Source organism: Strix uralensis, chromosome 6 (assembly GCF_047716275.1).
Source record: "Strix uralensis isolate ZFMK-TIS-50842 chromosome 6, bStrUra1, whole genome shotgun sequence".
Lineage (NCBI taxonomy): Eukaryota > Metazoa > Chordata > Aves > Strigiformes > Strigidae > Strix > Strix uralensis.
This window is the reverse complement of record NC_133977.1, coordinates 26160689-26175717: the sequence shown is the minus strand read 5'-3', so window position 1 is coordinate 26175717 and position 15029 is coordinate 26160689. Positions and strand designations below refer to the sequence as shown.

The following is a 15029-nucleotide window of genomic DNA, read 5'->3' as shown; positions in this document are numbered from 1 at the left end:
CAATGTAATTTCCTTGGTGTGTTGGAATACTTTGCTCAGCACAGTACCCAAGGATGCAGAGGTCCTGCTCTGTCAGTTACCCACTTTACTCCATCCGATGCCAACAATTAATGTCTGCAAATAGCAATCTGATAGATGTTCCTCTTTCCTCTGAATTGCTTGCTCCTCCGTTTTCATCATACCTAGCTTTATCAGCTGGACTACAAGTTCAAGAGTTGCTAGATACCCACATCAGGATTTTTAATATTTTTTTTTTTTTTTTTTTGTAGCAACATTTACTGTGAGCCAGAAGCACATAGGAATCTCATAGCTATGGAAACTGTGAATCTGGTTTGGTAGAAGATGGGTACAGGATCATTTTTATCTCATTATATTATATTCAGTGCAAACAGTATTCCATTTATGCAAGGCACTTAACTGTTCATCTAAACTGGAATTCATTAGGACCATAGCACATATTTAAGTACTTTCAGAATCTAAAATCCCTACAATACATTGAAGAAGTCTTTTTTAATTGGTAAGATTTATTAAAAGGATAAAGGTCTTAAGGTAATACTAATTTTAAATAGATTCTGCCAAAACAGACATTCTATTTCTTCAAATTTACTTTTTCATTGCAAATGAACAAAATTACAAAGTAAAAAAGATCAGTTTAGATTTCTCCATTGCACTATCTATATAGTCCAATCTGTCAATCTAACATTTTGTTAATCAGTACAGCCAATGTAATTCTGATATTTTTGCCTTGTTTGGTTATTGTGCGATTTGGCCTTTTAAAACACCTTTTGATTTTTTTCTAGCTATAGTACAGGAGGGAGGCCTGGATTAAAAGTGTATTGTTTTTTTTCTGTTTTGACTTTAGTAATAGCACAAAAAATAAACAATACCTCATGCCTACAATGGTTCTTTCATGCCTACATGGTTCTCTCCATGAGCTAAATATCCACATAGAAGACATCTTTAGTTGTTTTGGAATATTGGAATAATGATTCAGTTCTGATAATAAACTTGAGAAAGGTTAAATTTTGTCAATTATTTTCTCTCCGGGGGAAATAAATGACCTTATAAAAACAGGAGTTCATGGATACTATATTTTCTAAGTATAGGTCACTGACTTTATTTTACAAAAACCTTATATATTACAAGGGGATATCCTTAACTCTGATTACTCTTATTTTTTAACAGTGAGATTAGTTTATACCCTCAATTTCTCAAGACCTGATGCAGAAATGACCACAGCAGGGGCCTATTTTGATGGACAGCAATTGATTACAGCACATTTTGAAAGAGGAGGGCATCAGTCTCTCTGATTGCAGAGGGTATCGTTCAGAAGTTATTATTGTATCAGACTGGAAGAGGGAGCTGGTATCACAAATTAATTATCTGCATAAATGGTATTCTGCCTGTGCAAAGAGCCATTTACTACTCATGACTTTCTCACTGATGGCCAGATCTTTAGGTTTCCTCTAGATTTTTGTGGGTTTTTTTTTTTTTTTCTTCATAATATCTATTATCATTAATGTATAAATCTATAATGTCATCTCTTGTCTCTTTTTTAAACCAAAAAAACCCACTGATGTGTATGAGTATCTCAAACTGCCTCTTCTAATGTGCATTAATGTGTACTTGCTTACACAGTATTTCATCTGCTATAGGGTGCTTTCCAGTTTCTTGGTATTGTAAGGTCCTCAGTTTCTCAATAATTTCCTGTCACCTATATTTTATATTAAACCCATCATCAACCTTCTATCTTTTTTGCAGTCTGTAAATAAATCGAGCACTACAGCACTATAGCATCAAGCATAGGTAATTTTTTTCTCTCTCTTGGAAAAATCTCTAATACATGCCAGAATTTGGCCTTTCAGTCTATGCTTCATTACCTTAATAGCCTCTTCTGAGCACTGTGTCATTGTTGAAGATCTTTATGCTGTATGCATCATGATACTGAAAATATTAGTACAAACAGCAATTAAACAAAAATATTTAAACTAACCAAAACTTCTTATTTATAGCAGGGTACTGGTGCTTCAACTGCCATTGATAAAGGACTGCCAAAATGGTCTGCAAATAACTGCCTGATCAAGTAGCGCTGGGGTTCCTCTTTGCTTCATCTTGAAAAACAATTAAGGGAAGAAAAAGTTGATACTAAATGCTTCTCTGATATTAGCCAGCCACCTAAATAATTTCCAGAGACTCTACCCTAATGCTCATCATCCTGGACTGTACTCAGTCCACAGATTTGCTAAAGCAAAGACAAACTGCCTGTATGATCAACTATGCAGTCTTCAGTGTAAAAGACTTGGAATTCATAGGAATAGGTTTTCCAAGTAAATTGCTAAACTGAGCACAGGAAACAATATTACTCTCTTCCTGAGATGTTTCTGAGCTTGATTTTCAAATATATTTTAATTTGAAAGGGGGTAAAGTACTGATTCTATCAGTGGAGATGCAGTCAGGACTGTGAGGGTCAATCTCTAATTCTAGAAATGTGGGATTCTTCTTTCAGTTTGCTTTAACAGATATGCTGTGTAATGGAGTGAACACATCAAAACTAAGAGAAAAAAAAGAGTACTTTGATTTATATGTCTTCGTTTTAGCCAAACCCCATCTATTTTCTTAATTTATTGCTATGAATAGAAGACACATTCACTCTTACGTTTTGTGAGTATGCTCGATATATACATCATGATGTATTTATTTTCATTTTCTAAGGCAGCATTTTTCCTGTTGGAAGGCTTTTTAATTATGTACTGTAAAATAGCTTTAATCACTATTATTTGTACAAACAGCAAAAGCAAAAGACTTCATGCTTTTCTGCATATTTCAGCTGAGTGTTCTCTCTGGCCTCAATTTAATAAAACTATAAATATGAAAATTTTCTTGCTGAAGCTGTTACCATCACTTTTTTTGGTATGTTTTATTGCAGTAGGTTCTAGATGAAAGGGAAGAAACCCCGGTTATATACATATATCCATCTGATTTTTCCCTACTGCGTACCTGTCTTTGAAGTGACAATCTCATCAATACATTAAAAAGCATGTTATTTTAAATGCATGTATCTAAAAATATCTAGTAATCTTAAGCAGCATTCCTCTTGTACATGCACATCATCTATGCGTGTGCCTTAAGGAGCTGTGCCATTGCAACTATTATTTGTTTAAAATCCAACTCAGACTGCTGATTGAAAATAAACTACCAAAAGAATAGAAACTAAAAAGTCCATCTACTCATTATTTTTATCTTCCCAAGTATTAGGGATGCCACTTAACATTTACAATGCACAAAAAAAAAAAAGAAAAGAAGGGCTTACTACCAGCCAAAATAATGTTGTGTTGAGTCTGCTTAAACAGAAAAAAATAATTTCAAATTATATTAGTTCCCGATTTTAGAAATTGGAAAGTTAACTGTCTTACTCTCTTGCTTTCCTATGGTTGACAAAGTATGGCTCAAATAGAAGCATTCAGATAGTGCTGCATGGGGTATTTGGATTATTATCTCCTGCCCTTTCTAGACTCAGTTTGATATCAAGGTGTTTTAAAGCTGGGTGAGCGCACATGGAGCTGTCTTTGGAGCTTATGCTGTTTAATAAAAAGACTATTCAATACAATTGCTTGTAGGGGATCTTATTTGAAGAATGTCTAGATAACAAAAAAGAGCTATTTCATGAAAAAGATAACCCTTATGGCTGAAAAAATTCTATTAAATGAAAAATGTTCCATTCTAACTGTTTTACATTTGCTCCTTCTTGCTAAACTATCAAAAAGGGATCATTGGGGAAATATTACAGTCAGCAATGTAGGAAACAAAACTGCAGTAAGTAGCAGCTTAGAAAAAGTGGTTGACATTCAGTACAATGAATGAGAGAGAGAAGTCATGATGGTATGGTGAACTGGTCATAATTTATAGTTTAATTGCTGCTGAGGTAAACAAACTAGTTTTTCCAGATAGTAAAACTGTTCAATTACTAGGTTTTGAGGGAATAAAGAATTAATTTACCCATATCTGCAATACTAGAAAAGTCATTACATGGTCCAATAATTTCTGTTCCTAGTTCCACATTTATGTATTTGTGTACTCACCTGAGAGAATGCACTTGTTTACTACTGGTCTGTAACATTATCTTAGGTTAAAGTTATCCCTTTAGCATCACTTTAGCACCTGGCACTTTACCATTCAGGATGTCTGTTAACAGGAGAGGTGTGGAAGAGTAATGTTCAGGGTCAAATCCAAAGGGCACTCCTTCAATGATCTTTGGAATTGGTCCCTGTTGTAATTTTTGATGTTCCACACTTCCAATCACTGAACATAATTTTTGGCAGTGATGAGTGCTCAGTGATGAGAAAGGGATGTAGACCATACCTGAAGGGCAAAGATGTGGTCCAAGTTAGAAACAATGTTATTGTCAAAATGTTTGTCTTTCATGTGCCTGTTCTATCAAAACCACAGAAAAAAATCTGTAGAAAGACTGAGACCTAGCACAGATAATGAATGTAAAAGGTGATCAAAGTTTCTCTTGAATCTCCGAACTTTTTAGTCACCTTCTGAATGGAAAAGTTCTCTTTTGGTAAGAGAACTACTAACATGTTCCTCTGTCTTTTATGTTACTCTCTCTCTTCCTATTGCATTCCCTTAATAAAATTTATTTCTGTGGTGTGCTATTACCTACATGTTTCTCCAGATTCCTCATTTACCTTGATTGTGTACACTCATGTTCAAATTAATAGGAATATCACTATTGTCTAGGAACGTTACTATTGATTTCGATGACTGCTGAATTAGACCATATTATTATAATGATTTTTCAGAAGCACCTGAGACAGGAAAACATTCTCATTATATAAAATTTAAGAAAATGAGTTTAAGAAAAGTGTGACTGATATTCATCCTACTTCTGAAATTTTTAAGACAATATGCTCACAAGTCTCTCAAGGTGCATGTAGGTATGCACCAGTTGTTTTATACTGACCCTTAAAGGAATACTTAATTAAGATTACATGCAAATTATAAGGATAGCTATGGTATGCTCAGAATTAGATCAGGCTTTGGGGTGGACATAAAAATATTTGCTGTCACAGCACATGACTTTAATATAAAGGAATTAATTTTAAAATGAAAACATTTTTGGATTATCTGTATTGTGACACAGAAGCATACAGTCAGATCAGTAAATTTTCATGCTAAAAATTGCTGATTAATGTCTAGTTTTCACCTTTCTCTTCTCAATTAATGACATGGACATATGGTCAACAAAAATGTCTGTTTCCCTTATGCCAATATGTACAAAATGGTATTTTTAAGAGATGGATTTGTGTCCTTCGAGAAGTGAATGGATCCTATTTTGCTTGATTTGCTGCTTTTTTTTACTTTTAAACTGCTGTATTCTATGCATCACAAAAAAAGCCAATTCTCTACTTGTCAGTTCACTTTTCATCAAAAAAAATGTTATAACTTTAGCCCTTCTTAAATTAAATAAAATTATTTGGAAGGAGACAGAACTGGGTCAGGCATCCAGAACATAGTGTATGTTTTATATACCTCTGGGCAATTTTCAGATGTATATATTGAACACTTTTTTAACCTATTGTACAGATAGGGTGAGGACATTAGACATGTCTGGCAAGGTTAACCCCATATAATTTTTTTTTCTTTCTTTTGGTAGCAGTTCTTAAATAAAAGCATTTGAACAAATCCTTAATACATTATATATTTATTTCATTATTTGGAAAGACAGTATCAAATATGATATAACTGAAAAATACTAGCTGTTCTCCTGTCAATGAAAGCTAATATTCTATCTTATTCTCCTAAGGAAGATTTAATTTTAGTTTAACTTTAAAAGATGGGGCAGAACTACTAAACAGCCTATTAAATGACAAGCAAAAAATATATTAGGATATACAGATTATTAAAGTAAAAACTTAAGACTTAATATTTCTTATTCATTTATTCTTACCTCTTCAGAACCAGAGCCAAAAATCAGCAGGTCAAAAGGTATTGCAGCAACCATGTCAATTAGGAACCAGCCTTTGAAGTAGTGAATTGCTATTTTTGCTGGGTCACTTACCACTTCTTCATTCTGATTTACATATGTTGTTCTGAAGTTTATTAGAATGTCAATGATAAACATAATATCCACAATTAAGTCTACAACATTCAGTGGGCTGCAAGAATATCCACACTCCCTCCTCTTCCGTTCCTCACTATCATTCAGAAGGAAGGCAGCAGAGTAAGGGGTGAATATGGCGGTGTATATTACCAGCAACAAAATGAGCCAGTCCCAGACGGCTTTGAAAGGACTATAGTGCAATATAGTAAACTTGTTGATGCGAGGTGTCTGGAGTTTATATTCTGGTAGAACATCAGCCCCTAAGGATAAAACCTAGAACAAGAAATACACCATGTCAATAATCAGGCAGTGTATTCCTACTTTCAGTAAACTTAGCAAATACAGGACAAACTAAAGAGTACTTTATTGTAGTTTTCAGGATTAAGCTTCAATTAATTGGTGTTTTGGCAAACTAAACTTCTGTGAAATTCATGATTTCTGCCAGGGTCCAATAAATTCATTGACAATTTTACACAGTAGATTGATTCTTGTTCCCTGTAGCAACCATTAAGTGGTATATCTGGTCCATAAAATCTGCATAATTAAACATGTCATCAAATTAATTTATCCACCACATGGTAACCTTGCCAGCCTGTTCATGGCCAGTGAACAACTTTTCTTGCAGTGATATAGTGTTTTTCTCCCAAACCAAATCTATTATCAACAGCTTAATTTCTCTACAAAAGAGTCTATTCTCATTAGAAAATGTTTAGGCAACCAGAAATAAAAAAGTAAGATCTGTGGGTGTCCTTGACAGCTACCTCCACTTGAGTTTTGTGGTGTGGAAAACTTTCATGCATTGACAAATTTCACTGAGGCTGTAGTTCTAGTACCGCTAAAGGTGTGACAAAGAGGGGTACCACAGAGATATTGCCTTTTGCTTCACTTCTACTTTAGTCAATGCCTAAAGCTTGCTATCATTCTTTTAAAAGTATGGATTTGTTATCTGTTGGTGTTATCTAAGTTTGATTTCAATTTTATTTGGAAGGGATTATGTTTGTAAGCACTGCTTGATTTGCTGGCTCTAGAAGCTGAAATGTCTGCTTTGGTACAAAGAACAAGCATAGTGTGGGCACCAGATAAAACAAATTTCCTTTGTCTGCTCCTCCAGTCTGACTGAACTCTGACATGGAAGAACAAAACCTTAAAGGATAAGAAGGTAAATTATGATTTTGTCCCTATTCAATGCCTGGTGTAGTTATAGACACTGTCAGCAATGATGTTAATTATTGCCTTCTGTACTGCAGGTGCTTTCCAAATCCTATGGGACTCAGATCACCACTTCATTTTATGCAGATCAATGAACAAATGTCAGATGGTGACAACCTTCAGTTACTACCCATTTGGGCAAGTGACATATTCAAGAAATCTTATACCCATTTTCCACCAGTTACTTCTAGTTATTCCTTATCTCCTGCTAATTAAAAACAATGCTGTTTAGAAAATCAGACTTTCTAAAGTAATTAAAATGAATAATTATACTGAAATGAAATGATGCCTGGGAAATACCTCCTCAGCAACATTGTCCGCTTTTATTTGCTTTTTGTTTAGCAGTAAGTAATTCGGGATTTGAAATTTCAGCTTGTTCAAGACTGAGGAATTTCATGCTTCTCAAACATAATCTTATATGATTATAAGGGTTGGAACACTCCTTTCTGTTTAACTTTCCAACAGCAAGTGTTGTATAAACCTTAGATCCTATACTTGTAATCTAAGTGGCACTTCTTTTTCAGTGAAGTTCTACTCTGAAAATGTTGTGAGAACCTCTCTTCTTTGTACTGTGAAGAAAGAAAAGATTAAGCCATCCAAAAGATTATATGGTACCTTCAAGCAGCCATTAAGCACCATGCTGAGGTGATGGTAGAGGCTGTTCATCTATTTTTTATATTGTAACTAGGACTTGTACTTAACTAATGGTGCTAGCTATATTTTTATGCATTAAACACAGCAAGCTGAAGCATAGACATTGCTTGGTCTCCTAAGCAGTCTTTGTATTTTCAGACCACCACCTCATGAGTTGACAAGAATGTTTTCTTAGTATTTGAGAGCAGTGTGAGTATATGTTGCAAGGGAGCCGCTGTTTATAAAATTTATATCTGTGTTCTCCTGCTGGATTTTCAGACAATGAAGGAAATGAATTAGACAACAAGAACAGTAAAGCTTACTTAACATGTCTCCTACAGTTGCTTGAAAATTCCAGCCAGTGTGTTTCACTTCAGAGCAACACATAATGTAAATTGGACTTATTCCCCTGCGATCCGGTTCTTATTCTCATTTTAGTTACATTTATTCATAGGTTGGTTTACACTGAGTTAGATGAAACTGAAGAGCAAAAACAAACAAACAAAAAAGCCAATTGGGCAAAATGGAGAGGCTGACTGGTGGTTGTGAATTTCATATTCATAATGTGATACAGAACTTACATTTCTGACTTGCTTACTCCCATGCAGGGGGAAGTAAAACCAAACACTCATTATGTAACTATTTTTTGTTTGCTGGATCAAGAGAAAGAAGATGGGACTTTGTCTCTCAAATAAAAAAATCACAGTTGCACATACATAAAAAAGAGAAAACACATTATTCGGTTTCATGTTGGCAGTTTCAATAGAGACTGATTGAATATGAGGTGAACTTATCCTTTTGCTGTTGTGTGACATCCCTGCAAGTTTTGGGTATTGGTGTTGGCCAATCTTGGCCATTTTGTCTAGATGGAAGACTTCAGTGTACTTAGCAATTCACTCAAAAAACCTTTACTATTTTCACTTAAAATAGATGTTGACAAATTCACTGTTAGTGAAAAGACATTTTATTAACTTATATCTTCTGGACAGTGAAACTCTCCTTATAGTTTGAATTGTAAAAGAGGTGGCCTTAGGAGATGAAATGTTTTTTAAGAGTAAGGAGCTGCACTGGGACAAGACTAAAGTATTGCAGTATTGAAAAGTCTCTGAACCTTGGGACATGATGAGAAAGTCAAGCTTCCTTGCACCTTACTAAAGAGAAGACTATAATGCTGAGTAGCAAAAGTCATACTAGCTGCAATGGGTTTTCTCTTTAAAAAAATTAGGGGTATTCAACCTTCATGAAATACCATCTCACACTGGTTTTGTTGGTGAACACAGAACTGTATTTATAATTGGTGTGTTTTACAAGCAGTATTAGGTGATAAGATTTATTCTATTTATAATGAGAAAATTTCAGAGTTAAATAAACTGTATTGTATTTTGCCTTTGAGTAAAGAACCCTGATCTAAACCTCAGCTTTTCCTGTATGTTCCTGTTTATCCCATTCACTGTTAAACCAGCTCTGCTGCAAGTTAGAAGACTCTTTATTCAAATACATTTTTTAAACTCTGAGCATCTTGCTTCAGGTGTTTCACACAGATAGGGCTGGTGAATATCTTTTGCTCTTTTTTGGTTCATTTGTTCACTTTCTAAGATAACAAGTTCGAGGTGGTACTTATTGTAGAAAGGCTGCAATCAGATACCCAGAAAAATATGGAGTGGAATCAAAATAACTGTCATAAATTCACACAGTTTAGACAGATTTATCTTTCTGAAGTATTTGGTAGCTTTTAGTTTCTCAAAGATAACAGTAGTTCACTGAAATTGAAAGAAAATATATTTAAGAAGAATGAAAATTTATTAATGGCTGCTGTTCTGCTAAGCAAAAAGAAAAAGTGTAGGTACCAGAAGTACTATCAGGTGAAAATTAATTAAAAAAAAAAAAAGATTCAGTGAGCCTTTATCACTTTAAACTGGGTTACACTGTTTGTGGTGTTATCTTTTTTTTTTTTTTTGACAGTTCTAACATCTTTCCCCTCAAGAAAACCTGTCTAGTGCTGGATAACATTTCTGCTTTGTGTTGTGTTCAAAAGACCTTGTTTTGCATAGTGTTTCCTGGTGAAGTGTCAAGGAGCCAAACTGGGCTGATGTACTTTGCAGCACATTGGCCACATGCTTCACTGAATAACTTGTTTGTGTAGGGAACTTTTGTTATAGGCTCTGCAGCATCACATGCAGCAACAGCATTTGACACTTGGAGAAACACGAAGATTCTTCCTTGTACAATTTCTTTTATAAAACAGAATATGTAGGGAAAACACTAGGCAAGATGTTGGATCATCTGGGAATTATACTCTCATCTCTGCCACTGAGTTTCTCAGTGAACTGAGGCAAGCTGATGTTTAACCTCTCTAACTTCTGTCAAGTAGAGAGAATAATATTTACCTACTAAACTGAAAGCATCTTGCAAAGGATGAGTGGAAAGCATTCATAGAAGCTGTTACACAACAGCAATGAGTTATCTTCATTCTTACTCCTCTAACTTTAGATGATTCTTTTTATTTTTAAGATTTATATTAATTCACACAAATATTGGTCCTCTTAATTTTGATTTTATAACTTAATGGGGACACTTTCTAGTCTATTTTTATTTCCTGTATGTAAACACTTTATGTTATCTATTATGCAAACTGTACAGTTTCAAGAGACTCTGAGAGACCCATATTTCTATGTATCACATGTATATTCATAAGTTTTGTTCTGAGGCATTTTCAATCTAAATTTATTAAAGGATGCAAATGCATACAGTAAAAACCCAAGAACTAGAAACAAAGTAAAGAAGCATAATAGTGTTTTAATAAATCATAACAGAAATAATAAATGATAAGCTGTCTGTTATGACTACCACCATGAATTGTGGAAATACTTCTGTCAAACCACTGCATGGATTTACAGTATGGTTACCTAGCTATTCTAGTACTGCATGACTGGAAGTGTGAGTTAGGGTTCTATGCTGGACCATGACTCCTCAAGCAACTGCAGAGCTGTATAAAGCACATGAACATGGAGAACAACCAGAAAGCATGCCTGATGCTTTCAAGAGTCACTGAACTCATTCTATGAGCATATTGTGATTGCATGGACCAGATGCTGTAAGCAAATTATTCAGAAAGCATTGGACCTTTTGCACTTTCCCTAAGAATTCACAATATTTTTGTGCTGTAGATTTCCAAAGAGAAAGCAAATAAATAATTAATGTACACTCACACAAACAACATGTGACATATTCACAATCTAGGTAAGACCTTTCATCATAGACAGAACTAATACACATCCAGAAAACCTGAACAAAGAGCATCGTTTACAGGTGGCAAAATAAGAGGTATACAGGATGGGGAGAAACCCAGCAGTTGTAACGTAGAGGGATACAGTGTATATCTATGCAAAAGGTAGATGTGGAAGTTTGATGGGTGCAAGGCTTAATAAATTAGCTTTTCAGAAAGGTACTTTCCTATGTCTCATGACTAAGTGTGTCTCGTATGAACTGTATATTTAAATGATGTAGCTATATTCAGTACTAAATACTGTTCTGTCACTGCTGCTTTTGCCACAGATAAATTAAAGTAAAGCTTGTACTAACAAGGTTAGCGCTTGCATAGCACCTTTCATGTTAAAAGAATTTCATAAACATTTAATAAAGCTCAAACTATAAATATGATCCCAAATTACTTGGGGACTTTAAAATAAACATCTATCTTACCCATAAAACATTTTGTGTAAAATTATGGAAGAGGATACGAGTCCACTCATTGAAATACAATGTTAAAATTATTTCTTTCTAGGAAATACTATATGACATGAAAAAATATTATGTTGCCAATATCTTGGTGGGCTCAGTCCAACAGTAGGTGCAGAGCCCTGACAGATGAATGGATGATTACTCCTGCATCTTGAAGTCAGGGAAGCTGTAACAAATCTAGCAACATGTCAGTTCCTTGTATGATGAGAGACTTGAACATCTTTATTATGAGCAGAGATTGAAGAAACTTTAAAACTTCTCATTTTATAACGTGTATTCAGCAGCCAAGATATGAAATTTACATGAAATTGTAAACAAGATGATAATGGAACTAGGATAATTCTATTATAGATATTATTGTAGCCGGTCAAAAATAAGGGAAGAATTTTGAAAGAACTTTTGACTTTTCAAAGTTTCTAATCCAAATACACTTCAAAATTGAATCAGAAAGCCAAAATCATCCATACTTGTTATCTGAGTGTAACAGTGAAAGGTGACTACGTTAATGAAATGTAAAGCATGTTCTGTTTTCTCAACAGAATATGGCAAGAGATGACATGAGAACATCCATACCCATCGCATTTCTATAGGAGTTTCCATAGATTATTAGGCTAGGTTAATCTCAACGACCTCTAATTTCACAAAAAATGGAAAGATATTTGGATTAAATTTTTTTTCCAGCAGCATTTTAAACTCTGTACAAGTGTATTGTTGGTGACTAGGAAATCAAGGAAGGTAGCATCTCCTAAATTTGAGTAAAGCTAAGTTACTATTCCTGTTTCTTCTCTGATGCAGCTCATGGTGCAGAATGAACACTGTCAGTATTATCCAAAACCCCTTAGATCTTGAGTACAATCTCTTCCTTTTAACATGCAGTTTTGAACGCATTTTCAGATCTTTATTAACAAGTCCAATAACAGTATTAAATGGAAAAAACTGGGAAAACAAAAGAAATTAGAAACATGAAGTAGACACAGAAGCTAAAGCCATACTCCTGTAATAGTTAGCCCTTTTTATCATGACCATAGACCTTAAATCCAAATGATAGTGCAGTTCAAAAAATGAAGCAGTATTCAGTTTTAAAAGAGGATATGATTTCACATTGGAGATTTTATTAGATTTGTGGAACTCTCTTCTCTTGATGTAACCTCTCCTGGTTGTCTTTTCTCCTGTGTATTAGTTCTACTGAAGCTACCAAGATAAAACTAGCAAGGACATCTCTTCCTTTTTCTTCTCTATTCATAACATTACCATGAGACCCCTACAGACTGGACCTCCTAAAAAGATCTCTGAATCTAGAAAGACCTAAAAATAAATATTACACAAGCAGTACTGAGCAAATGAAAATTAAATCCACATTTGCTCCCTGATGGTAGGCATTACCTAATTCTCCACAAGACTGTAATGGTCTTTCATATTTCAGTCATCTTGATGATCATCTTCCTTGATGCTGACATGAACAACTAACAAGATTACACCACTGAAAGAAGGCTGAAGTGCTTTTGATTTAGTGTGCCCTCCAAACGCAGCATTATACACTGCTTTCACACATCAGCACTGAAAGGCATTTTTACATGTAAAAGATATTTTTACATGTTTTTCAAAGGATAGTTATTAAAGAACATCTTCTTAGCCAAGAAATACTAATGGTGGAGAATGCTAATAGTTGTCTTGTTTTAGTCTTTCATCTGTATTAAATGCTTTAACATTATGTAGGATGAAAATTTGTATATAATGTTAATACTAAACTTTTTCTATCAGACAGTTTGAAGTATACCCACGAAGTCTTACAACACAGTTTTAATGGCCTCTATATTTTTCAAGTTAAGCTTTTGTTAAAAAAAAATCTGCTGCTATGTGAAAATATGATTTGTCCTTGCCTGGCCTGTATGTTTCCCATTTGGGACTTCAGATACAAGAGGATATAAACCTTTCTTATTTAAACAATGGGCTCAATATTTCTTTGTTTGCAGGGTCAGAAATAGCACAATAGATTTTTTTTTTTTTTTTTTTTGACTATGCCCATATATTCACCAAGTGTAATTTTAGGTAGGCATTGAAACAGCACTTTAGTTATTAATGGCTGAACCTGAAAAACTCAAAGCTTATCTGAGCATATTTTAATCATATTTGTTCCAGAAGTGAATCTGCCACTAAATAAAGATTTTTTGAGTTAGTCAAAGATGGACTTTGTGCCATTCTCAACCTAACTGAAATACAGAAACACTGGAAAGGTGTTTGGTTATTCAGTAAATTAATATTCTGGAGGATTTTCAATTTGGTAGGCAATGAGATAATGTGAAAGAAGACAAAAATGGGTAAGTTTTAAGAGGTATGTGGAATCTATTTGAATTAGTGTTAAGTGATTTTTATTATAAATGTCCAAAAAATTTCACTGAACTTGAACATTAATGCTGTTTGGTGGTATTAAAATTTAAGAAAAAGAAAAATTATAACTGAGTCCAAGACATAACCTCTTAATATATTGCCATAAAAATCACTAATTTGATATTGGAAAATCCACAAGGAATAGAGACTGACATTGAATTAAAAAGGTCTTGTGCACCTTTGAGTGTAACACTGCTGCCATGACAGTTCAAGTTATGTTGGTTGAGTTGTTCTATCTCTGCCTTAGGTAGTTTAGTTACAATTCTGCCTTTCAGGTTTTTGATATGGATTCACTGGTACAGGTGAATATTTTGCTGCCTGCATGCCTGCTTTCTGGTGCTCTGATTCCTCTTTAATCTCCTGCACTGTAATGTGTACAATTTGTGTAGCTGAAGCTGCAAGCCTTTTCAGATGGAGACTGTCATCTTAAGCCTACCTCAAAGCACCTGTTTCAAATTGCTTGTTTCATCCAAGAGAGGAGAGAAATGCTGTTTTCCAGCCTTTGCTGGGAAGGCCTGTAGGAAACAATATGGGAAGTAATATGCTGCCAACAGGGTTTTACATGGCTTTTTGCTGTCCCTGTTGGCTGAAATTTTGAAGTTAGTCTTCTGTAACTTCAATGTTAATGGTACTGTGATAGCAAGTTGCATTTGAGTCAGAAATGGAAGGTCTTTTAGAAGACGCTTTTAAAAAATGATATAAATATATGAATTAGAGAATATAATTGTAAACCAGGGTATATATACAAGGATCAGACTTAATGGCAGAAAAGCTTTTAGATGATGTTTCCCCTTCTGTGTATGACAAATTTGTATTTTAGTACTTTTAGAATTAAAAATTATCTCTCTGTATATCTTTCTCCTCTGCTCTCCATATTTTCTATTTAGGGCTGTCATTAAAATACATTTCATTATACTCATGAATGTGATGTTTAGATAAGCAATAATAATAT

At 34.3% G+C, this 15029-nt stretch overlaps 1 protein-coding gene across 1 annotated transcript in view; it reads right to left on the bottom strand.

Moving 5' to 3' along the window:
- The window catches only part of KCNH7 (potassium voltage-gated channel subfamily H member 7), a 238724-nt gene that overhangs the window by 48337 nt on the left and 175358 nt on the right, over positions 1-15029 (bottom strand). Inside the window, exon 7 of the mRNA XM_074873347.1 lies at positions 5954-6379. Within this exon, the coding sequence (XP_074729448.1) occupies positions 5954-6379 (426 nt within the window). The remainder of the gene's footprint in view (positions 1-5953; positions 6380-15029) is intronic.